At 39.4% G+C, this 26,879-nt stretch overlaps 3 protein-coding genes across 4 annotated transcripts in view; 1 reads left to right on the top strand and 2 right to left on the bottom strand.

The window, feature by feature from the left end:
* The window catches only part of LOC110169730 (potassium voltage-gated channel subfamily D member 2-like), a 61,254-nt gene extending 48,796 nt beyond the window's left edge, over nt 1–12,458 (top strand). Inside the window, exons 2-6 of one of the 2 annotated variants that reach the window (XM_055155567.1) lie at nt 4,079–4,241; nt 4,680–4,788; nt 5,514–5,596; nt 7,071–7,291; nt 11,101–12,458. In XM_055155567.1, coding sequence (XP_055011542.1) covers nt 4,079–4,241; nt 4,680–4,788; nt 5,514–5,596; nt 7,071–7,291; nt 11,101–11,284 — 760 coding nt within the window. In that variant the 3' untranslated portion in view covers nt 11,285–12,458. Of the gene's footprint in view, nt 1–4,078; nt 4,242–4,679; nt 4,789–5,497; nt 5,597–7,070; nt 7,292–11,100 lie in introns of both variants that reach the window. The other variant, XM_055155568.1, reaches the window with a different exon arrangement.
* Nucleotides 12,459–12,759: 301 nt separating this feature from the next.
* On the bottom strand, nt 12,760–17,672 carry LOC129409517 (dopamine D2-like receptor; the record flags this gene model as incomplete). The annotated part of the gene is made up of 3 exons (XM_055155875.1): nt 16,284–17,672; nt 15,515–15,628; nt 12,760–12,792 (listed from the first exon to the last, which is right to left on the bottom strand). Coding segments are annotated over exons 1-3 (1,536 nt in total), but the record flags the coding sequence as incomplete, so codon positions are not given.
* Nucleotides 17,673–22,691: 5,019 nt separating this feature from the next.
* parietopsin lies at nt 22,692–26,793 on the bottom strand. Its single transcript, XM_055155971.1, has 4 exons — nt 25,904–26,793; nt 24,743–25,071; nt 23,731–23,976; nt 22,692–23,579 (listed from the first exon to the last, which is right to left on the bottom strand). Exons 1-4 carry the CDS (start codon nt 26,241–26,243, stop codon nt 23,430–23,432), a joined length of 1,065 nt encoding a protein of 354 aa, XP_055011946.1. The 5' UTR covers nt 26,244–26,793; the 3' UTR covers nt 22,692–23,429.
* Nucleotides 26,794–26,879: the final 86 nt, after the last annotated feature.

Raw genomic sequence — 26,879 nt, 5'->3', positions numbered from 1 at the left:
TAGTGTTTTTATGTCTTTTCCAGATCACAGATTGTTTTTTTGTATGGCAACAGTCTCATCAGTTCATTTATCAGTCAGTGAACAGCCTGTTTCCACTCATTCCTCTTGACATTTCTCATTTTGTAGTAAAATGGCATCGAACAAAAGTATTTTTTTTGTAGCACAACAACATAGCTGCTCTCTGCCAGTCTCTTCACTTGTTACTTTTACATTCACACCTCCTTTTCATCTATTAGAAACATTTTCTTTTCGTCTGCATTTCATTTAAAGGTTGAGAACTTGTTCTGGCTAATACGATTTTAAATGATAAAAAAGAATTATATAACCAGTTTTATAAGTCATAAATTTGGTTATCGGGTGAGCTGCCATTAAAAATGTACTTCAAGGTCTCAGTGATATTACAATAAAAAGGAACCTTGTGATATGCCTTTTTGGTGAAAGCGTTGCCTCATGATTCACTGCTCCTCTGTGTAATGCAGCTCTATAGAAATAATGATGTCTTAGATTTATAATGCGCTTCACAGGCTCTAACATAAAATACGACATATGCTCAAACACAGACACTTTTACCCACTCCTCCTATTTGTGAATCACTAGAAGTAAATAATAATATCTTTTTTTTTTTTGCTTTTTACTTCCAGGTAACAGTAGCAAAGATTGGAGGTCACGAGTCTGTTAAGGTCGACCTCCTGCCGTTGTCCGCGCGTTGACACAGAAACTCATGAATGTTTGATTGCTCTATTATCCCGGACGGGTGGGGAACATTCAAGTCCTCGCTTCAAGAATTCAAATATTCCCTTTACCATGACATTTCCTCTCCATTGTCTGCTGTGGTGGTCCTGCTTGACTCATCGGTGGTGGGCCGTGCTGCAATGGCGTCATCCGGAGCTCCATTTAACTCTCAACGCTGTTTGAAGTGAAGGCGCTGGATTGGGGAGAATTGATACTCAGTCATCCCGACATGTCTTTTCCTCCTCTGTGGGGTGGATAAAAATCTGGCCATCCATCTTTACGTCTCCCTCATGTCAGGTGGACGCACCACAAAACCTGGGTACCTGCTACGCACAGACAACAAGAACAAAGAAAGGAACATTACTTTAATCTGTGCTCCTGCTGTTAATTCGTAGCGCTGGCGCTCATTCGGGGGCCTGTGTATCTCAGCTTCTCCCTTATGAACAATCCATCACTGTTAGTGCATTTCTCTGGAGCTCGCTTTGCTCTGGTCTTTTTTTCACCTGCGCTTTGAGAAGACGCTGCAGCCATGAGAGATCCCAAATACATTGTTTCTGCTACATATTGCGGACTTTGCCTTCCGTATAACATTGCCATACTTTCTTTTGAGATTTTGTTCAAAAAGAAGAAGCCCCAGGATAGCTGAATAATATTTCTTATCTTTGTTTTTCTGATACAACTTATATCATTTTGATTCAGGTTTGAGGCACAAATGTATGCAGTGTTCATTCAGATTAGTTAATAAAAATGGCAATGCCAGTGTTGCAGGTTTTGTGTTTCAGACCCTTAAAGCAACAGCTCCAATAAGTCATATACTGTATAATCCAATTTATTATTATTGCAATATCAACTGCAGAGTGTGTGTTTTAATATATGTGACAGGCACTCACTCATAAAGAGGCAGTTGTGGAGTAATGAAATAAAATGTGTCTCTTAAGAAGGCAAAGTCCCAAAGGGGGCCGTCTCTTGAATCAGATTCCCAATGGGTCTCCTCTGATAGTAATTGCATCACATTTTTATTTCAAATATTAGTCTTGTTTGTTTCAGCTATGTTTCTTGGAATAGCTGGTTTATGTTTTCAAAGGCCTTTGTTTTACTTGAATGAATATACCTTAATGTAGGCATACAGATCACGATTTCAAATTTATTATAGTCAATGTTTTCTTCGTATTTTATATATAGTATTTAAGAGGTAACTCATGCAATGGGCTGTTTCTAAAACAAACTTTAGACTTGGCTGTGATTGGCTGAATCTGTCTGTCCCTCACTTGGCGCGTCATGGAAATAGACCAACGTGAAAAAATTAAAAAGTGGTGCAAAGTGTTGTTTTTGACCATAGAGCTGCATTAAACAAAAAAATAGGGAAACACGATATGGTGATTTTACCAGAATGGCATATCATCACAGGATTTGATTTTTATTGCCATATTGCCCAGGTCTACCTCAACATAGCTTGCTCATTCATTGAAGAAAAAAAAAAGTCTAGTTTTGGAGACAGCTTCTGAAATTGCTAATTTGGTGCAAATCTTACATTTCTTACCTGGCCAACAGTAAACGATTTTCAGACGTTTTCAGACTTACTCTGCACAGAGAAAGTAAAATATGCAAAGTTTTTCATAGGACATTAATATTGCACATTTCTGTGAACCTAAGGTAGATACATATTTGATATGGGATATTGGCTCGAAGATGACACATGGTCCAATCATTTTCCTACACTTTCCTTATGCATTTCTTAATAGGCTTTCAACATTACATCCTGGATCTATAATTGACACCTGATGTCAGGCCTTGCTGGTGATTACATAGGAAAATGACCTGACCTGTAATGAACTGTGAAACTAATGACATCACTGTGAGATCACTCAAGTTGAAAGCAAACTGTTGTACACGAAGGCTCATCAGGCGTGATATTAAAATGTCCACTTTTACATCTTTGAGCCCAGGCCAGTGTTAGACCCAATGTGACGGAAACCTGCAGCTAATGACTCAAGCAGACGGCCGTGGGCATTAGACAACTTCATTTATGAAATAGTCAGCCTCCCGTGTAGCCATACATCCACATTACGCTGGCTGAGCCGAGAGACGCGCCGCTGTCACAGCCACTGAGCAGTGTTGATGTCCTCCTCTACCTGCATTCATCTTCCTCTCCAGTGCTAATGGTCTTCTCAGGTCATTTACGCATTAAGGTCCTGATCATCCATCTCCCACCTGCAGCCTGCGGTCTGCTGCTGTATGTTCAGCTGTATGTGCTGCTGTACGTTCTGCTGTACGTTCTGCTGTACGTTCTGCTGTACGTTCTGCTGAACGTTCTGCTGAACGTTCTGCTGAACGTTCTGCTGTACGTGCTGCTGTATGTTCTGCTGTATGTGCAGCTGTATGTTCTGCTATATGAGCTGTACACATCACTCCTTTCTCACATATTTTTGCTTCACAAACCAACTGCAAACACACAAACATATACTCTTGTGTATCCTGGTGCCCAGGATTCTAATTGCCTTAGAGGAGCGCTAATGCTAATTATATCTTAATGTAAAATGATAATTGCCACTTGTTGTGGCAGTAAAATGTCAGTGCTTTGCTGTGGTGTGTTTCCTCTGTTAGAGCGGCTCTGTGGAGAGCAGAGCAGGTTGACTGGTGTGTGCTCAGAGACAGACACATCTATCTCTTTAATGGGCATGATTCAGCCCCTCCTGACACTGATATGTACCACTATTAATCAGCCTGTGCTTTTTTACATAGTGGAGCATTTAAATTGTGTTTAACTACTCTCCCATGGTGCACTGCAGTGCAGTCCTTTTCTTTTAGCGTGTTCTCATGTAGGTTAGTTGTACATTCAATATTCAACATCTGTTTGGATGGAGCATTGAGAGAACAAAACACAGAAGTGGCAGAGTAGCACAGTCTTAAAGTTGTCTCTGGAGTGAGGATCATACTGCTCCCTTTTGCTTTTAGCCATCGTGCCTCTCCTCTTGGATCTCTCACGAGCTGTTTGCTTGTGAGGTCATGGGGGAAATGTAGTGTTCACTGTCACGACGTGAACGCATTAACCCATACCAGCAGGTGTGTAATTATATATGAAACCATTTTAAAGGCGCATCATGATGGCATGTTGAAAGTAGGCCAGAGCCACAGACTTCAGACTTCTATTTAGTTCTCACCCACTTCAAATGTGCCACTTTGCATTTGAAGTTGTAAAATAATCCAAGGTCATGATGCAGCTATTTTAAGACATTAGAAATACTTTTAAAAACTCAAAAGTGTTTTCATGGAGGTCTTAGATGTCACATTTTGTTGTGTTTATGTGGTACTAAGGTACTAAGGGCCATTTGTTTGTTTGTTTCAGGTATGGCGACATGGTTCCAAAGACCATCGTGGGGAAGGTGTTTGGCTCCATCTGCTCTCTGAGTGGGGTGCTGGTCATCGCCCTGCCCGTCCCTGTCATTGTGTCCAACTTCAGCCGGATTTACCACCAGAGCCAGCGGGCCGAGAAGCGCCGCGCCCAGAGGGTACTGTCCCAAGTCTGCCTTTTATTCTTCTCTCAGCCTGTTTTGTGCTTTTATCTGCCTTTCCTTCTTGGTGCTGTCTTATCCGCTGGTAACAGAATGACAGGCCAAACACTATCTCTCAGAATATTAATCTTGTATTGTGTTTCTGTCTGACTGTGCGGGTGGGCTATACTTGCTTGAGTGTATTTCAGTGGGAGAGAAATAAGAGCAGGAATGACAATGACTTAACAAATGATCTTCAGATTTTAGTTTCATCAGCTTTTCAATGGAAATATGGGCATTTATTTCTGAAAGTGTTTGCTATAGCAGAATTTCTTAATCATAGATTTAGCATGGCCGCTTGCAGCTAAATACTGTGGCTGCCAGAGGGAGACAGAGCCAATTAGAGAGACAGACAAACCGTCATAGGCTAAAACAGAGATCTGTTTGTTCAAACAGAAAACTCGGCTTGCTAGAATCCGCGCTACGAAGATTCGGGGCACTAATGCCTATATGCGCTACAAACAAAATGGGCTGCTGTTCGACTCACTGGAGGAGGTAACGGGGCGTGGCAGCGCTGGGGCTGGCTGAGCGGGACGCGCTGACGCTTGCATGCCGCTGTGCTCGGGGACCATGCCATCACACCGGGCGCAGGGGGCTTCCCATGCTGTAACCCAGGGGCTGCTCTCATCTGTGTGGTACATCACCTCTCTCACATGTCGACTCTCTCGGACCATAGGGCAGCACAGGGGCCTTCTGGAGACTCATCAGCATGTCTATCCAACAGGGTTTGGAGGGGAAGGAGCTGCCAAAGGCTTACAGGACTCTGAGCTCAGCCTGCGTCTCCTCTAAACTCTGTTTTTGATGTGATTTGAATGTTTTTTTTAGAGCATCCAGGTTTAGGTCAAACTAACACTACATCCTTCACCCAGAGCAGAGCCATCAGCGTGTTGTCATGTTGTTGTGGTCTGAGTCTGTGCAGTGTTTCATCTGTGTCCAGGTGTGCCACTGCTGTGCATTGACTTTATGTTCAGTTTTAAACTTAATTTCTGTTCCTTCTCATTAAATGAATGAAAGAATGGCACCTATCCTGTGAGACGTGTTCTGTGTTTAAACATGGTAGGGTTTCAGTAGACTGGCTGCCGTGCTACAGATCTGCATCTCGACTCTTTACGCTTCGCCTCCTCTTCACTACATCACTGAGCTGTTGCCTGAGACTGTGTGTGTTTGATGGCTTGGACCTGCTCATCTACACTTATCTCTCTGTGTTTCCCAAGGCCTCCAAACAGGCAGCACACTCCCTGGTGGCCAAGCCTGCCACCCCGCCTTTCGAGAGCCAGCACCATCACTTGCTGCACTGCCTGGAGAAGACCACGGTAATGCAATGCTGTTTTTATTTTACAGTCTTTCTGATAGGATTTTAAAGAATGTGGTCTCTATGAAACTGCTGCAGTGTGTGCGTCTTTAGCAACACATTTTCTATATGACACAGTTACCATTTTCATTCATGCACAAACTGTTCCTATTCTTTACAGCACAAGTTAAAAATAGCTGTAAATGGGGCTATGTTGAGTCTACTCACCAGCAACATGCTAAAGATAACATGACGGTGCCAGCCTGTACCATTAATCCTTCCAAACAAACCAGCTCACTTCATTTAAACTTATCCATAATTTAGACGAGCAGGAGCTAAGAGAGTTAATGTGACAGGACTTTCACACTGGCAGCCCAGATCTCCGCGCTGAGACAGGAGCGTGCCATAAATCAAGAGTGCATTCTCCCCATATCTCATCCCCTCTCCTCAGTAGGAGGCTGGTGCCTTGGGGAAAAGCCCTATTAAGACTTCGTGGGTTCAAGCGAGATGCCAGTGTATACATTATGTCCCTTTATATAGCAGAGTTTGCAGCTGGAGTACTAATGTGGTTCAATCAGTGCTGCCCTGCCCCCTGCTGGACAACTACAGACACTATTTCTGACTGACCTTCAAGTCAAGCCCATTTGTCACAGGGATAACAGTGGTGAATGTTTTCACAGATGGCTCTTAATATGGACATCTGGCCCCATATATTTCGATTCCCCTTGATGATTCATTTAGCAATTATTAAACAATTTTGCTGGAGTCTCTGTTTAGTCGTCACTGTGAAACATCTTTACTCATTAGTTAGCACAGCCTATCATTATTGATGTAACATGGTGATTCATGAGCAGCTCTGACAGTCTCAGAATAACATGCAATAGCACAGTTGAACATTGCAATAACGGGATGTGTATTAGTGTATTACATAGATGTATGACTATAACATGTGAGCTGGCTTAAAATAGTCAACTGTCATCGCCAAAAATCCAACGAGAATATATTTCGAGTACTAAGCGACGGAATAGTGGTTTCACACTGTAGCTCAGCTGTGCAATAAATCCTTTGCCCCAAGGAAATCTAAAAAAAGAGAGAGAATATATCAGAATTGGAGCTGAACTAAATGACAGATAAAACACTACATTTATTATTTAAAGGCGCACACTGTAACTTTTCTGGTAGGGGGTCCACCACCATGGATACATATTTTATTTGCATGGGATGCTTGACAGTATGGCATTAAATGTAGTTTATTTTACATTTTTCTTTTTGCGGGTGTTTTAATTGCCCCAAAATACCTATTCCAATACTGTGGAACATTTCAGTCAAAGCCATTTCAATGGATGAAGCAGGTGGTGGACCCTCCCCCTGAAAAATTACATAGAGCAAAGTAAGTTTAGTTTCTTACAATTTCTATATTACATTATTATAGGACTCACCATAAACATATTTGCAGTTTTAGTTGACTTCAGATTTGTGCCTTTCTCCTTCTACAGAATCATGAGTTTGTGGACGAGCAGACGTTCCAGGCTAACTGCATGGAGATCAGTATGATGAACAAGTCAGGCTCGCGCTCTTCCTCACTCTCCTCGTCTCCACACGGCCTGAGCTCCTGCTGCTCCCGAAGGCACCGCAAGAAAAGCAGCTTCAGCCTGCCCAGCACCAACAACCAGGAGCTGAGCACCATCCAGATCAGGGAGAGACCGGTGGCCAACAGGTACGCTCTGCACACACATACAGATAATAAGATAAAGAATGGGCTAAAATATGACAATTCTACACTGAAGTGAAAACAATATACAATTCATGCTTCACAGGGACTGACTGAAGTGTGATATCACTGTTCAAACTCTTCTATAGACAAAAATAGGGAGTCTGTCGGAACTGAACAGAATACCATTAAAGTGAATGAGACTCCTTGGGCCCGAAAGTAGACATTTTGCCAGTGAAACTTCAAATACAGCATTAGGTTGTTTTCAGTTTTTTACTCAAAACTACATTTATTTTGCCTGACCTTCTATCTAGATCTGTCACCATACCACATTTTAAAGCGCGATATATTGCTATACAGATGCCACTGACACAAAGCAGGGTAATCCCAGTAAACCACTTTTTAAATAGACATTGTCATTAAAAGGCTTAAGCTGTAACAAATGAATAGCAGAATGAACCAATAATTAGCCATAGAAGTTATTTATTTAACACTGCACAGCTCAAGTTTGACATTATTACATAAAAATGGCAACAATCTCCCCACTATTTCAAAGAAATTGTCCACACGATAAATATTGCGCACAAAAATAATTGTTCCATCTTTCATGTGTTGTACAATAAATCGATATAGTATTTAATGTGACAGTCCTAACATTATCAAATTTAAACAATACAGGTGTCATGCTTTTATGTTATATTAAACCCCAAATGGAGACATTTGTTTAGTTCTTGGCTTCAGTTCTAGGGTTAGGGTAGGGTTTTATCATTATCATAGTCTGTCATTTTCACAAGAGAGTCATTGGTAGCTTATGAAAGTCAGCAGACATACATTATTTGTGCAGATGGAATATATTATAAGCTATAGTTAATGTAAATATAAAAATAGATATAACTACAGGCATATATATATATATATATATATATATAGCGTCAAGCACTGTGTCAACATGTTCCCTCATTACTGCTGTGAACTCTGAGCCTTGAAACTGTGAACACGTTGTTGTCAAGGTGAAAATAGCATTGGAAACAGTTGGTGCGAAATAATACATCATAAGTAGATTACACTGTATCTAACCTAATTGCTACTCAGGGACATGTGGCCTGTTCGCTGTGCTCAAAATGTCTGACCAGTGGCTCATCCATAATTTATCTCTCCATTGTGGCACACTTAATATGGTTCATACATGCACACGCTCTTTTACCTGAAATAAAGCCAAAGCACTTACATTTCAGTACTGGCTTATAAAGAAACATGTATTCATGCATAAATATAGCAGTATAGAATGTATTCAAAAAGAGTGGAGCTGTGAATGGAAAATGGCTAAGTTTGAGGCAAGCTTTATAAAACATTACACTTTGTGATGTACTTTGTGTGAAAAACCAAACATACAGTATATTAGACACGTAGGCACACGTAGAGGAAAAGTTTCAAATGTGTGACAAAGTGAGAGAATTTTTTCATTTAGTAAGTTAAATGAATGTTGTTCATTTTGTTGAAAAAAAAAAAAAAAAAAAAAAAAAAAACAGTTACTACTAGATACTCTTTTAATAATGGCTCACATTTGTAATTTGTTTTACAGGCTTACCAAACCCCTCATATACACTGTTCTAATTTTTCATTCCACACTCAGTGGTGGTAAGCTACTACTGTAGCCACAGCGGCCCTGGGACAATCATTTACACACACACCACTTTCATATTAGACAATGTGGGTGAAGTGTCTTGCCTAAGGACATAACAACAGAACTTGGTAGAGGCTTTGGGTTGGGGGACCACAGCTCTAACCACTGAGCCTAAGGACTAAGTTGATCACTTCCTGAATAGTTTTTAAATGTTGTTGACCTATATCTGAGCAACAGAATTACAAATGGTAGATTTAAATAACTATATTATTTATTGTTGGTAATGTATTTCACAGTAAGGCATATTTGGATATCTATCTATTGGTTGATTTATTTGTAAAGGTTGTATTTATTACAGTAAAGCAATTCTATCATTATTGCCCCTTTCTCAGTGACATTTAAACATGATACTCACCAGTGTAGTAGTTCTGCTTACCCACTGACCACCACCCCACTCTGGAAGCATGGCCGTTCAAGTGCCCACTCTTTGGCATTACTCAAACTGATAAATCGTAGTAATATGTGGCGGAGGAGAAAGCAATTAGCACAACAGCAAAAAAGTTAAATATGACAAGTTGAGCGTATCAGTGAGCTTTGTTTGTTGATAATTGCGTTGTGATTAAAGTCTGTGTTGGTCTATATGTTAAACCCAGTGACAAAGCCAAATTAAAAGTTATCCTGCACAGAGCAAAGCACAGCATTTGTTTCCTAAATGGGTTGACCTTATGACACACTTTCTCCACATACAGTACTGAGCAAATGTGTAGCGGGCTGTGAAAAAGGCTATTAACTAAGAGTGCAGCGTTCAATGGTTTTGTTTGTGTGTTGTTTTTTGTGGCATCAGCAATGAAGCAGTGACATAATAATTCACTTTGGAGTAGCTATAATTTGCTGTTAAGATCCAGCGGTGATTTTCAGTGAGATTCTACTGATCAAGACATTACTCATGAAAGGGATAGATAATTAGTTTTATTATATTGTGCCCTTGTCGAATACAAAATGTTCATGGCTCGTTTGAAAGCCCATACACTCACTCTGCCCAGATCAGAGTACCGTTGTGTTGTCATTACGAGATAGGACCAGTGTCTGACATATGCAAGACAGATGCTTGCCTTCATATTTACAGTATTATTACTTTGCCTGGAATGTTCCACAGTATGGCATTGCGCATATCTATCTCATTATCATCATTTCTGTCTCGTGGAAGTGGTGCACCCTCCATGAGAAAAGTTAGATAGTGCCCTTTTAATATACAGATTTGTGTTGTCTGATGGCAAGGTCATGGACAAAGCATCTGTACACCTTATGCTAACTACACTTTAATTAGAACAAAAAGTTTATAAAAAAAAAAGTTCAGGCTTAATTAATGCACTAATGCCTTAATTAGATAGTTACTAATCCCGAATCATTCTTGAAGGTCCCATATTAGGCAAAATTGTCTCTTATGAGCTTTAAGTCCATGTTATAATTATAGTTACCTCCTCAAAAACATTCCAGGAGCTGTGTTTTGTTTCATTCACACATGTTTGACTAACACTATTATTAGTCTCAGAGCTCAAAATGCTCTGTTCCACCTTGTGATGTCATGAAGCGGTAGATTTCAGCTACCTTTTTCTTTTGATCAGTAAAGATTGGCAGTTCCAGGTCTGAAATTAGCCATATAATTTAATGAAGCTGTACAGTTTCGAAACACAGTAGAGCACTTCCTGTATTACCACATGACATCACAAGGTGGAACAGAGTGAGAGAAGAACTCAGCCAAAATATGCAGGCTTAGTGTATTAAACAAAACACAAGTCCAGGTATGGTTTTGGTGAGGAAACATCATAACATAGATCAGAAAACAGTGTAAAATGGGCCCTTTAATGAACTAACATGATGTGCTCATCATGAATTAAATATTTATTTATGCTTTATTAAAATTAAATAAGGTGCACACAGTATCCTTTTGAAATATTTGTAATGGATTCCCCTTGTATATAGTTTTCATCTCTATCATTGCAGGGTCAGTGGTGTGTTATAGATCTTTGCTCTTTTCTTTCAATCAAAAACCCTATTGTTGAGTGTTTTCCTTGGTTTATTTGAAAAAAAAAAAAAAGGAACATTTTTATCGACTGTGGCAAAGAGAGAGAGGGAGGTGTGATGATGTGATATTGCAAGGTCTTAAGCTTTTGTCCCTGTCTCCCCACAGCCGCTCCAGCCTGAATGCCAAACTGGACGAGACGGTGCCCTTGAAATGTGATGACCCGTACATCTCGCCCGCCATGGTCAGCCTGCAAGCCCCCGTGGTGACATCATCGGACGGGGACGGCTCCACCAGCTCCACCGCCGCTGTCTACTCTCAAAGCAACATAGTTCGAGTATCTGCCTTGTAGATGTCATTTTGTTAGCCTATCTGCCTATCAGCTAACTGGTCTTTGTAGTAGAAGTACCAAAACTGCTGAAAGGAGAGGGGACCACACACAAGCATCAACCTGCCATACTCCAGAGACAGATTATACCAGATTATAATCTAAGACGACTCTTCATCTGATGTCAAATCTCTGCATGGTAACTACTTGATGTATGGACTTTGGGGAAGGAAACGTAACCAGCAGCTCCTTTAAAGCACAGCGGAAAGAATTTTTTTGGGATTGTCTAAATATCGGTGTTGCCTAAAAATACTGAGAAAAACTTTATTTTTTTGAATATGTAATGTTTTTGTCATCGTAGGAGGAGGGGCGGATGTTTCGGGGTCACATAAAATGGCCTGTATCGACAAAGCACACTCATTCTCATCTTATTGTGAATATTGTGTCCATATTTAGGAGTTTGCTACATACATTTTCAAAGAGCCACAATGAAGAGGTTTCCCCGTTCTTGTAAATTCAGAAATTCATCACATTATCTGGAATGAATTGCCGTTTTGTGACTCCTCATTACCGATCCATGGACTGCTCGCTGAGTAAAAATACTACCACGCATCCTGACATGTTTGTGAACTGTGCAATGTGAAAGTTATGAAATTCAATTCTCTGTGTTAGCTTATTGACATCCTGGGTCAACGCCGTTTCCATTAATTACCAATTGAGAAATATACAGGGTATTTGCAGTCATAGTTGGCTAGAGAAGTAATACAAAAGTGGACATAATGTTGGAAAAAATTATATTAAATTAATGCATTCTCCCGTGAGATTTAATGGTACACTGTGTTAAAAGCGTCATTTTGTACATTTTTCCATTGCTGTAAATATCTCTGTTCGGAAAGACGATCATCTGCATTTGAAAGTTGGGTATACTTTCCTTTTTAGATTTAGTTGGCATACTGCTTTTGTGTGTTAACTGGTTGAATTAAGGATTTGCATGCTGTCATTACGGAATTCAGTTTTTTCTTCTTAAAGTTTGTCTCTCTCTCTCTCTGCTTCCTGTTTTGAGCTTTGTCCTTTAAAAATGATGAAAAATGATTGAGGAATGACAATTAAATGAGACTGGGATGTTATGGTGTAAATTGAGCAGCACTTTTAATGATTTTAATGAAATCTTGTAATGAAGTACAAATTAAAAAGGTAAAGAAAGGGTTAAAATATATCACATTGTGCATTTGGTGCAGTGGATAGAATAAATACTGTAGCTCAAATGAACATCCAACTATTGAGCCATGTCTTTCTTTACGGGATTTGGGTTTACAGTCAGAGGTGGTGTCAGTAAAGGGCCCATATTCTGCTATTTTCTTATGTTATAATTTTATTTCCTCATAATAAGTTGTGTTTTGTTCAATCCATACATGTTTAACACACAAACCCTGCATACTTAGGATGAGTTCTTCTCTCAGATAGAAAACACTCTGTTCCACCTTGTGATGTCTTGTGGTAATACAGAAAGTTCTCCACTGTGTTTTTAAACTCCATACACCTTCACTAGAATCATTTGAATAATTTCAGCCCTGGAACTATCATCTCTACTGAACTAAAGGTGAAAGGTAGCTGTTGAAATCTACCGCTTCATAACATCACAATGTGGAACAGAGCCTTTTGAGCTTTGGAGATGTAGACCTACTAATAATATTAATATTAATAGGATTTCTCAAACGTGTGTGAATGAAACAAAACTCAACTACAGGTATATTTTTGAGAAAATAACAGCATTCTAACTTCCTTAAATCTCGAAAATCCATATTGTGTATTATAAGACCTTTAAAATTGTGTTCAAAAGTACTCTGTATAACTCTAGTACTCTAAATATTTGACCTAGTAGAGGTGAGAAGTAGTGAATTACTTGTGGATGCTTTTTGGTTTGTATTTTAGTAAACAGATAAATCATATCAACTCATATTCAGCAAAAACATTATTTAAACATATTTAAAGGTGCATCATGTAACTTTTTCTGGTAGGAGGTTCATCATTACTTGTCTCTGTGGAGATGTTATTGCTTGCATGAAGCCTGGAAAATTCTACAATAAGACATTAGCGGAGACATGTTTTTGTGGGTATTGAGTATAAGATTACAGATTATTATTTCACAGTGGCATTTCACTGTAATAAGCAGTGCATTTTCATTTATGGGAGTCTGAAGTTTTTGAATAATAATTTGAATCATTAAGAACAAGGTGTGGGTGGAGATAGGGGGTAGGCAAAAACTGCAGTTTTCTGAGCACTCAACCATCATTCATTCAAGTAATTACAGGATTACTCAAATATCCATAAACTGCTCGAAATACAACTTTGAGTAAGGTAATTATGAGAGAACACTGTAACATTATAACATTTTTTTTTTTTTTTCACTTTAACGTTAAACTGATCTGCAGTGGCCGTCCTTTACTGATTTGTGCCCTGGGCGAGGCCCCCTCCTGCCGCTGTAATTTGGCTTGGCGATAGACATGTTTATGCCATACTCCGATTCCAGGCAAAGCAATAGCCTCTCCATGGAGACTAGCTGTTGGGCCCTCCACTAGAAAAGTTACTTCGTGCACTTTTGAAAAACACAAGAAATAAACCTCATAACTGAGTTGCAAAAAACTGAAACAGGATTTAAACTTAAATTCTGTCAACTGAATTTAGAACTACAAAAAATACAAATATCCTCCAACCACATCTCCAATACCATGCAAGAAAATGCGTATAATTAGAAGTGATTTTTGTTCATAACAGTTACTCAAGTAATGTTTACTAAAGTGTCCACAATTACTTCAAAACAGGTCTGTTGTTCTGGGGAGGCAGACAAAAATTTGCAATATGCATTTTTCATTAGAGAACATGTAGTGTGGGCCCAAGAAGATGATTTGTACCCAGGGCCCAAAATTTTATGCTACACTCCTGCCTCAAAACAATAAGAATACAAAGTATTGCTCAAAGAAAGCAGTAATCTAAAAACAAACAAAAAAAGAGTGAAAGAAGGAAAAAGTGTTACTCATAGCAGACTGGTCTCTCCTCATGCTGATTGTGAGTTGCAGGACATGTGTGGACCTGACTGTCCCAGCGGTGGGCCCTGTGATGTGGAGTCTCAGGGGGGAAATGTGCACTTGTTTGAGCTGTGGATGGCGTAACTTCCCCCATTGGGCTCATTGTTCCAACAGCGTGTGGTGCCTCGGCTCTGCAGGTGATAGGCACTGCTGAAGTCAGCGACTCTTTATGACTGAAATACCCAAGACAGGAGTTACACACATGTATGTACTGAGTATTTAGAACAGTTTGAGTACTTTTATCATGATGATAGATACTTCATTGATCCCAAAGGAAAGTCATAGTTCGGCAGCAGCAACACAGAAACAAACATAGCAACATAGAAAAGATATTTAAAGTTAATTGATTATGTTCTATTTTTAGGTCAATTTTATTTTTTGGCAACATTTTTTCTGTTACATTATTGGTTCCTACACTTAAGGCCGGACACACACTATAGGATTATTCTTTTCTTAAAAGATTTTTAAACATGTGTCAAAAAGTGCTCACCACAGGCACAGAGGAGAATCTTACGAGAGTTTAAATCTCTGGTCACAAAGACTGCAGCGGGATATGGCTGCAGACTACCGGCTATAAAGTTGTGAGTGCAGCTTGTGTCAGCTGTTTCCTGTCAAGTAAAACGACTCACATTGAGACTCTTAAGTGTGCAAAAGATCAGAGCACTGCACTTCTAGTTTAGATACAAGTCAAAACTGTGTTATTATTTGTGAAATATGGTGCAAAGCTTCATATACATGATTTTTTATGCACAGAAGGCTGATGATAAAGTACACAGGATAGTCACTATGGATAATCTGCAGCTTCACCCCGATCCGTGCGCTGCACGGATGTAAACAGACACACGTGAGGAACTACTCTCACCTTTTTACTTTAACCTCAAACTGGATTAATAGCGATTAATTTTGTGGACTGGGCATCATTATGTGCGGAGGACAAATTCTATGGATCATGTGGATGAGATGTTGCAGTTTAACTTTACAACTTTATGAGAGGTGAATAATTATTATTTTCTGATATTCCAAGTTTGTATGTTGCGCCTCTGTGTCCATCACTCCTCTGCCCCTGACGTTCTGTTTTATTAACTTTTTCCGTAGCGTTGCTGATGTTTGATGGTTACGATCTGACAGAGCAGCTCAGAGTTTGTTTAGTAAGTTTGTTTCTGAGTCGGTAAAACTCAGCTCTAAACTGCGGGTTCACAGCGGCGTATATGATGGGGTTACTGAGGGAGGTAACACAGGTCACTGACACAGACAGCACCTCCAAGTCATGGACCACAGCAATCTGCAAGGAAAAATTACATTGAAGTTTACTAAATTAAGAATAAATTAGTTATTTAGTTATTTTTTCCTCAAATGTCAATTAGAAAATGTATATTTTTCTATATTTTTTGGATATTAATTAATAAGTATAATTACGCTTAGTTGAATCCAAATATTACTGACTACTTTATTGTGCTAGGTGTACTCTATGTAACTTTTCTGGTGAAGGATACAGCTCCTACTCCACCACAATAAAGCATTAAACTTATCTCCATGGAAACAAGAAGGGGACAGCAAAAGGCCAAGCTGTAAAGAGACGACACTGGTATGTTCACATTAAGAATGCATGTTTTTGAGAAGGAAATTAATAAAATATTGATTAAATGCAAGCTACTTATGTTTAATGCCATACTGTGGAACATTCATTAAATCTCCCTGGAGATAAGCAGATGGTGGACCATCGCCAGAAAGGTTACATAGCCCACAAAAGCATATAGATTTATAGATAAAAAGTAAATAATGTGTACTTCTGTAATAAGAAAAGTACAGCTACGTCTTAATGGAAGAATAGTTTAGTAGTTACATCCCCCTGTACACGTATAAAAGTACTAACATAAATACACTAATAAATCTCTCTCTGAAATGTAAAGCACTGTATTTCAATTTCAGTGACTTACTTGAATATACTTATTTCTGTGCAGTGCAAAGTTGAGGATGATGGTGATGATGATGGGCAGCCAGAAGAGCAGAAAGGTGACAATGATGTAGCCGGCACGTTTGGCCATCTTGCTCTCCTTCTTTTTGTTGGCCCTTTCTCTGTTTGACTTTGAAGGCATCATGCACACCGCCCCCTCTATGTTCTCCACTGGGTTCCCCACCTCTGTTTTTGTAATTGGAGATACTGCATCCACTGTTGCACTATCACTAGCTTTCATCTTTACATCTGAAACTGGCTCTTGGCTGGTTGTTTGCGCAGCGGTCTGAACGTCAAGGTTATTTTCCAAGACCGGTTTGTCATTTTGTGCTTTTTCTTTTTGATTTTCTGAGTTCAGATTGTGCGACATTTGCTGCAAGTTGGAGACTGAGCTTTTAACCCCGTCCTTTACATCTCCATCTGTTCCTGTAGTCTTTGGCTTCACACTTTCACAAGCTCTCCCTCCATCCTGTATTGCTTTCTTACAAGGCTGTTCCAATTCAATTACCTCCAATGCGTTTTCCTTTTCATTCCCGGCGCCTGGAGAGATGCATTGTGAGAGGTTGGAGGTCAACAAAGCCGACACTGTATCTTTGTTGGGTGATTTCTGTGCAGCTTCCATCCCCATTGGTTCCATTTGGATAATACTGAGTTCTGTTTTCTTGCTCTCCTCTTTCTTTACAGAAATGATGCCTTTATCGAAAATCTTCCTGTTGTGTGATCTGACCAGGAAGAAGATACGAGCGTAGAAAGCGATAATGATGCTGAAACAAACAGCCCATAAAGGAAGGACCATATAGAGACCATATCTGTCGTATGATACTTGATGTGTTCCATGCCCAACTCCGTGGCATCTGAGGTAAACAGGGGAGTCTTTCAGGAAAATCAAGCAAAATAGGGCAACCACAATGGCGATTATCCATGTTAGTGGGATCCACACCATTATGCGTTTTCTTCTTTGGGCAGTTTTGAAGGGTTGTGAAATGGCCTGGTATCTCTCCGCACTTATACAAGCCAGCGTTAGTAACTGAATACAACAACTGAAGGAAAAAGAGACTACTTGCATATCACAAATGATACTTTTATTCACATGACCTTTCTGATTTAAAGTCGAAATGATTGTCAGCAAAACTGGACAGTCGATGACGCATCTGAGAAAATCAATGACCGCCAAGTTCACCACCAAGGCGTTGTTGGAGGTCTGAAGACTCTTTTGCTTGTATACAGCTAGCATTACGAAAACATTAGCAGCAATACCAACAAAAAAGGTTGCCAAAAGAATCAAGCAGTTTGCCACGACAAATCCAAGTTCAATATAAGTTTCCAAAGTGGTTCTGTTCCTGTCCGATGCGTAGAAGTAGTGTCCTATCATATCTAATCACAGCATGTTGAGATATTGGTCCAGACCTCTTCGAGCTCCTTCTACAAATGGAAGATGTGTGAACTTCCTGGAGACTATTTATGGTTAAAACTAAAAGCTCGGACATGTTATGCCACAAGACACGCCCTTTTCATTAGCACATCACACCACAAGAAGGTCATGGGGGAGACATAATCGTTCACAGTCATTAAAAGCTGTGCATGGCGAGCTCAGAGGAGGTGGCAGAAAAATGGCCGCTGGGTAATTGAAAGCATGTGTAGTTCGTTAAGGCCCAAATTACTTATGCAAGAGATTACGGTGGACATAATGACGATATTATATGAAATCGTAAATTGGACATCTGGGGAGATTCATATATTGTGATTTAGTACTTTACGGATGAATGCAGCTCCACACCCGCTCATATTTGTCAATCTTTGTCACTTTTCTGACTAAGTGAAACAGCTTTAGATTATTGGCAAAAGCATTAAATCAAGATCTGTAATAGACTCTATACTCTTTTGTTTTGTTTCATCACTTCTTGACCGTACCAGGTATTTTTGATTAAGAAGAAAATGTGAGAAAATGTCCTACGAAAAGAAACAAATAATGATGCTAGATTGCATAACAGGACAACAGTCTAGAGCACAGGTGTCAAACATAAGGCCCGAGGGCCAGATCCGGCCCTCCAAGACCTTTAATGTGGCCCTTGGGTGATTTTTATACTAAAATATTTTAAATGTTGAAATTGAATTTTTCTTAAAGTTTCAGGTTGTTCCATAATATTATAATATAATAAGAAAGAGTTCATCAATTAAAAAAGATTTCTGTAATAGATTTGTGTTTCTCTGCACAAATATTTGAATTTATTGTTATTTTTGGGGTTTATATGCCATGAGTTTTCTGATCCGGCCCCTTTGGGATCAAAGTAGGTTGGATACGGCCCCTGGACCAAAATGAGTTTGACACCCCTGGTCTAGAGTGACTATCTTCTATCTCAGTGGTGGAAAGAGTACTCAAGTTTAGTACAGTTACATATATTTGTAAATGAGTAAATTTTTAGCTAAGTACTACTTCCAAAATTGTACATTATTAGTTACTTTTTAAACACATTTTAGCAGCATTTTAGATCAGAAATTTATATGAATTTAACAGTTTAAAACTGAATTTAATCATTACAAACCACAACCCACATATTATCTGAGCTCTGTCCAATCAGTGCAGGCGGTGCAAAGCTGTTATGTGTGAGTCTGAGTAGAAAACTTGTATGATTTTATATGTAACTCATTACAATCATTACAATTACATGGTTAGAACTGTTCTCTGTTAGAAATACAAGTACAGGTTTAAAAATCTACTAAAAAAATAAAATTATTCAAAATATCACAGTACAGAACAATTACAATTACAGTAATGTTAAATGTTAGTTACTTTCCACCCCAGTTGTCTGGTAAAGAGAATATGAATATATGGTTTATTGGTTGAACTGGTTGAATACTAGCCTCACTTCGTGGAAACCGTCTAACCTCACAGCATTAGGATTTATTTGCTCGGTGGGAGACAGGTACTTTTTTAAAATTTAACCAATCTCTGCGATTTGGTCGTGATGTATGTAATGCGCCGCTAAAGGGGCTAACTGGTATATTAAGCTTTTCCCAAATCCCGTAGGAAGAAGGGCAATAACATCTTTCCCCTTGATAAAACTGACCAAACATTCTCTTTGTTCCAGCTTTAAATTCTCGATCTCAGGAATCGTTGCCAACACAGAATGTTTGGCTTTGTCTACATCCATCTTGACCTCTTTGTTTCCTGTTGTGCTGTATCACAAAAGGGACCCAGACAGGCAACTGAGTTTGACGTCATGGCTTCACAGCTCTTAGCTGATTAGCCGATGCACAATCTATAACTTCCAGGGTTTCTGCAAATCGTCAAGTGTATTCCGATTCCTGACCTAGTCACTGGAGAGAAATGAAATTGAGCGGATGCACTAGGCGGTGCCAGCCTGGCTAGTTGAATACAGCTATTGAATCAAAATTATAAAATATCCCAATTATAATTTTGCCTGCAACTGTTAAAAGAAAGGGTGGTCTAGGCTGAATGAAAGATAAAGAAGAGCTATAAAAAAACAAAAAAAAAACAAAACACTGACATCTTGAAAATCTGACCCAGGCCTGAATAGATTAAGAATGTCAGGTCAGGAGCTAAATACTGCACAATATTTACTAGTGCTGTAAGATTTTTGAAAAAAAAATAAAACTGATTTCTCTGACAGGCATCCCAATTACAACTAGATCTGAAACGTGAACTGCTAAACTAATACAGGAATCCCATGTTTGAGAATAAGACCATTTTTGTCGTTGCAAAAGGCTTGAATAATTACAGATTTTACGATTTGCTAATTACGACCATTCAAATAGCAATTTCTGATTAATCTTGCATCCCTAACTTTTACACGTTTTTACACAAGAGAATGCACCCAAGAGATCAGATAATTTGCTGTCGTAAATCCAGAATGGACAAAAATAAAATAAAAAGAACTATTCCGGGGAGTGTACAGATTTAACCAAAAGCCACTGTTACGCACTGCTGGGTTAAGTGCACAGCTGTCCCCATGGTCCAAAAGATCACATCACAAGAGTTGGCACTAACAAGGCCAGATGGATGACGAGAAACTTCTACATTTGTCGAAGGGAAATGAGGGGCGACCATGCTGTGGGATTATACCATGACATTATGTAATCCTGTTTAGAGATATAGTGTGAAATGCTCTTTGCCTCAAATGTGAAAAAGATTACGGACTACGCCAAATCTGGATTAGATCAACACAATGCCTTTTTCACTGCACACAAACATATTAGGCTGATCAAATGCCCCGTGCTGTTCTACAATATAGTGACTAAAAGGGCAGAAGAAGAAAGATTCCCCACTCAGAAAGAGAACAAGAGCATAAGGGGAAATGAAAGGAACTTTATTTAGCATCAGCTCCTATTTGGACTGTTTACAACAAGACAGTCAACAACACCGATGTTACACTTGAACCAAAACCAACTGCTTGTATCCATGGAAATGTTCTGTCTTTGCTTGGAATGTTCCTCAGTGTGGCATTAAATCAATCTTCTTGTTTTTATTACTATTGAACATTCTAGGCAAAGCAATAACAACTCTACAGAGACAAGTGGGTGGTGACTTTACACCAGAAAAGTTGCGTAGTGCATCTCTGAGCAGATCAACGGGGAAAAACAAGAAATCTTGACTTTCTTATCTTCAGGACAATACACAGATTTATGACCACCTGATCATCTCTGTGCTGTAACGTCATATGCAATCAAATCCATACACATTACAACAAACATTGGGCTACTTTTGATCGACACAGACCTCTGACCATTCTGCCGACTGGGGACACAACACATGAACTGAAGAAATGTGAGTTCTTTAATCCATTTGTTCAGTCATTTTTCCATCGCTCGGAGGACAAAATGTTCTCCTACTGCCTGATGATATCAAATTCAAAAATAACGATCAAGAGGAACTCTGTCTGACTCTTAACTCATTAGCTGTCATAATTTTAATGAAAGAGCCGTCCAGACAAACACAATTAACATAATTATCAAGTATGATCTTTGAAAATCATTACAATATTCCGATCACGCAAATCACTCTCTACAAATTTGGATCTTTAAAAGGCACTGCACCTGATTTTTACTTCAGATTTGAAAAACAGATCTAGTTCATTTTACAGTTTGCAATTAGTTATCCCTCACTTACCTTATGCATTCTGAGCATCTTAATTATTCACCGGTGATGCATTTATAAGCCCTTTTCCAAAACTTTCAGAAACCAGACTGGAATTCTGAGTAAAGCTGACGACAACTAGAATGCTAATGTGCACTTCCTGTTTATTGGACCATAAATATCATTTCGAATTAGATGCAGATAGCACTCGGTTGACTTATTTTGACCTCTGGAGCTGCTTATACAATATATCTGTACTGGGGCAAGACGAATTTAATACAAAATTTAAATAAAATAAAAAAGTACAGACCCTTTAATAAACTCCAATCCCATTTCACACTACTGGGACCAAATGGAGAGAATACATTTCCTCTTTGACTTTTGTGAGCTTAAATAGAGTACAGGAAAACTGGAAACGCTGCCAAATTTGTCTTGTTTTAATTATGTGCTTTTGTGGCTAATGCAGAACTGATTCAAACAAATGACTTCCTCCTTTGTGTTAGCAGCTCTATCACAGACACAGTGAAGCAGAGAGAGAGAGCACGAGAGAAAGAGAGGATTTGTTGTATTTGGTCTCCCCTCCTCCACTTGTGTAATTGCATTGAGGAAAGCTAGTATCCACACAGGTACTTATGAAAGAAATTATTCCTATACCGTCCACACTGCGGCAAAATCAAATCATGTGTTTTGGAAAATGTGCGAGTTGGAAAAAGGGCATGACCTGTGAATTGCATCACCCATATAAAATTTAATCTGGCCACAGCGATAAAGTAATAACACAAAAGGCTATACGTGCATTTTACATAGGTATTTACATATGTGGTGTGGGAGAAGTCACAGAAGCAACTTAACAGGGAATATATGGAAGGGTCTGCACAATGTAATTTATGTAAAATCAATTTTCTCACTGGAGGAATGCACTGTCCAGCACTATCTCTGCAGAAACTCTATAAATAAAATAAGGGGTCAACTAATTTACTTTCTACATGGTTTAAGTGTTAAATTATTAAAATGCACAGAGCTTTTTACAAATGGTTTACAAATGCACAAAGGACACTGCCCTGGTTCTTGGTCTCTTTGGCTACTTTCCAGCATTCACACTCATTGTCCTAGAAACATAAAAACAACAAGAAGTTCAACTAAAACAAACTACTGCCTAAAAGGGGGCATGTGTGATGAGTAAACATATCTGGGACTTTAAAATGGGTTATCTAGTCTTTCCTCTGCAGTCTCTTTATTACTTACCCCATGGCTGAGACAATCATTGATCAATAATGTTAGGCAATGAGGCAATGGTGAGTAGTACTTAACTACATTTACTCAGTTTCACTTGTATGATACAATCTTGGAGTAGTTTCAGACACAGTACTTTTACTCATACTTGAGTAATATACAGTAGTTATGTGTAACAGTACTCTTACTTGAGTAAAAGGTTTGGTTACGTTTCCTATTGCTATTTGCTATATAAGTTACTTTGACAATATTAAATTATTTATTATGGTTATTTTTTGAAAATACCAGATTCTGTCCATTATTTACAGTGACTCTCACTCACAGTGGTTTCTTCAAATACTTTTTACTTTTACCTGAATAATTTCTTACACCTTTTTATACCTTATACTTTTAAGTGTATTTTAAGTATAAATATTTTGAAGTAACAGTGCTCTCCCTTTAGTACAACTTTGGCTACTCTACCCACCTTTGCTTAAAGTACTTTTACTATTAAATAATATTCCTTGAAATAAAAGTCGATCAACTGCAATAACTACACCATATAGAAATTACTAACGTGTATTATAAATACCCAGATCTCTAGAAAACCCCTGGCCTTCTGGTGGATAGACAGGCGTTACCTGCTTTGCTAGCAAGAAAAGTTTTAGAAAAAGCAAGTTCTTCAAAAACACATTTCCCTGCACCACTCTCACTGTAGCACAGGTGTCTTGGATGGATAACACAGGCCAGTCCCACCTGCTCTTTAGTGGAACTCCAGTCACAGTCTGTACATCCCTATTGCATCTATATTGTGTTTCTATGTCACAGAGGCAGCACCTTGCTGTGAATAGTGCGTGTGAGAGGGAACCGGGTTTCCCTGTTGTTGAGCGGCTGCATGATGATGTTGGAAGAGGCAGGACCGTGGGGGATGTACTTTCCACAGGACAGCACCTCCAGAGTGGCATCACGAAACTAGGACACAACAAAATCAGCAGCAGCAAAAAATTAGTGTCATGAGTAGAGATGTGCCGATCCGATACTGGTATCAGATATCCGCACTGTTAATGAAAATTTTGTTAGATCTGTGCATCTCTAGTTATTAGCTGCATTTGAAAGTCCTTACTTGTTTGTTGGACAGGAAGTAGATGATTGGGTTATACACTGGGCTGGTCTTGGCAAAGTACATAGGCATGGTGGCAACTAGAGGGTGGATATAGAGCTCTGGATCTGCCACCACAACCACAGATAAGACAGTGTAGGGCAGCCAGCACATGAAGAAGGCTACGATCATACACAGGACCATAGTGATGGCATGTTCATTCTCCTCTTGACTAGAGCGACCACCCTGGAGCTCCACGCTTCGGTTCAGCTAGAGGAGAAAAAATATAATGAGTACAACTGCACCTTGTGGAGAGGGCCTCTGGGAGACCAAACGAGCTGTTAAACAGGTCATTGTTGGAGAGTCAAACTAAGCAACCGACTAGCTATGATCTACGACTATGAGGTAGAGGTTACTTCACAGTTAGGTCCTCCACTGATGAAGCAGAGGCAGTACATCTGTGACAAGGTCCCCGAGGACGAGAGCTGCTCTGTTAAGGGCTGTGGTGGATTCTGCCTTCTTTCAATAATCCTTGGCTATGTCATTTTATGAAGCAAATCACTGCATTCAAGACAAGACAAAATGAATTTGGATTTTAACTATTCGCTCTTCATATAATCATTTAGATAAAAGAAACAAAAATACAATAATATATTGCATTTTTTGTATTATGTTGTATATATAATATGTCAAATAATATCACAATTTTGATTTGATCAAGATTCACATAAAGGGTATCTTTATATTTCATTGAAGAGGTATCTAAAGTCATCTGCTTCTTTTGAAAGCTCACACTTCATTTCGATTGGTTAAATCTTGTGTTTCTGAGGCTGATCAATAGGAGATGTGGGCAGGAAAAAAATGTCTTTATTTGAGCATAGAGCTGCATTCGAGAGAAAAAGGTGATATGGTGATTTTCTCAAAATAGCAGATTGTCACAGGAATGAGTTTACAATTCGATTAGATATTCGCACACACGGCCCTAATAATACTATAATACTACTACTATTGCTAATACTCTGTACAAAAGAGGCACCTTGTTCATGTGTGTGAGTACTTTGTAGTAGCAGTAGATGATGATGGCCACTGGGATGAGGAAGCAGAGCAGAGTGTAGAGGATGAGGTAGCTGTAGTTGCTCCAGGACCTCTCCTCCCAGGCCAAAGAGCAGGAAGTCTGGACCCCCTCTGGTCCATAGCCGCTCCAGCCAAACAGAGGGGTAACAGCCCAGAAGAGGCAGAAGACCCAGACGAAGAGCAGACCCATCATGCTCCTCTTCATACTCAGCTTAAGCCCTGCCCGCGGCTTACACACCACATGGTAACGCTCATAGGCCAACAGGGTCAGAGTGCACAGGGACACCAGACCTGCACGACAGCAGAGAAGCAGTGAGTGAAGGGTCGCAACGAGAGATCTTTATAAGAGGGTTCTAAGGGCAATGAGTTCGGGAGAAAGTAATCTTCTAAGAGAAATAAATGTCTGAAATAAATTGTGCTTTCAAGTCCAAGCTGAGACATCATGATCTTATGATCCATTACAGCCACATATGAAAAGAAAGGATATAGTATGGAGATTATTATGTGTGATAAAACATATTGTGGTTGTACTATATCGCAATATACAATATAAATTTGTAGCATACAGCTTAGTACATTTGCTTTGAGAGTAGTCTTTGAAAGTGATTCAAGTGTAGCCAACTTTTATTGCTTATACAGTTCTAATTGTTACGACCCTTCGTTTACATTTAAACTATGTTTTGGACTTAATGGCTTAATGGAAAGAGCATTTAACTCATTATAAGCTTTAGATTAGAGGTAATAGCCCATAGCAGCAGTCCCATTGTTTTAACTCTTGAGAGACTCGGTTTTTGTAGATTCATTCTTTTGCTTGGTTCCATATAACCATGAAACTGCACTCTCACAAATGACTCACATTTTTATACTGATGCAGTAACACAATAACCAAGCAATGTATCTCTAAAATACTTAGCCTATGGCAAAATTTCAAGAAGTTGTTGAAATGGACAGGCTATCTAAGGAATAAAAAGTCATCTCAACCACTGTGGGATAAAAACAGCCTGTGTGTGGAGGAAAACAATATCCTGCCAACTTTTGTGCTTTAACCTTTTGGCCCCAAGAAAACAGCCTTAGCCCCGAGACACTGCACCTAAATAAAATAAACTTTCATCTCCCAACTCACCGAAATAATTGACCGCAAATCCCTGGAAGACACAGGCGGCACGCCCAATGAAGAAGTAGCCTCTGTAGTTGGTGATGGTCACGACCAGCGAGCCGCACAGGCCGATCATGAGGTCAGACACCGCCAGGCTCAGGATCAGCACGTTCATGGGCTGCAGCAGAGAGTTCCTCACCATCACTACAATCACCAGCCCATTATTGAACACGGTTAACACGGTGGTGATGAACATGAGAAAAGAGAGGATACTGTAGCCAAAGCGAGGAAAGATGGTTGGGGCCACAGTTACCAGCGCCGTCTCCTCGTCTCCTCCAAAGATCCACGACGTACTGCTGTTGTCCATAGCGCATAAGGTTCCAAGTGTGACCCCACGGAAAGTGCAGCTGCGTAACCGTGCTCAGATCATGAGTGGACGATCTTATCATGTCTGATCCGCGGTGAACCTCACTTAGAGACAATATGGGATCTCTGATTTTAAGAGGGTGCACCTGGCTTCACAGAAAAAAGCTCCCAATGCAATATGCCAAATGAGGCCTAACAAGATTTAGCGGGATTATGCCAAACAACCCTCTGCTATAAGCGTAATTGCAGAGCAGATATTAACGAATTATTTCATAAACAAATGTAAATTTTATAGAACAGAATTTTGGTTATGGGGATTATGCATAAAAGGAAAACAAAGGAGGGTATTACAGAGAGTCAGGTGATGTAGAAAACCAAGGTTAACTGTTAATCTCATAATAAAAGAAAATAGCCCATAGCAGCAGTCCCAATGTTTTATAACTAAAAAGGTTGTTGATTCAAAGACTCCTTTGTCTCGTGCATTGTGACGTTGTGTCCTTGGGCCACGCAGACATTTCACATTGACCCACTTTGCATTTAGTGTGTAGTGTCTGCCCTTCCAGGGCAGCTGTGGCTACAAAAGTATATTACATTAATAATGATCCCTTTATATACCCTGCAGAGTAGTTTTATTGTT

This window comes from Boleophthalmus pectinirostris, unplaced genomic scaffold, assembly GCF_026225935.1.
Source record: "Boleophthalmus pectinirostris isolate CB_2022bp ecotype Guang Dong unplaced genomic scaffold, ASM2622593v1 HiC_scaffold_2, whole genome shotgun sequence".
In the NCBI taxonomy this organism is placed as follows: domain Eukaryota; kingdom Metazoa; phylum Chordata; class Actinopteri; order Gobiiformes; family Gobiidae; genus Boleophthalmus; species Boleophthalmus pectinirostris.
This window is presented reverse-complemented; position numbering and strand designations above follow the sequence as displayed.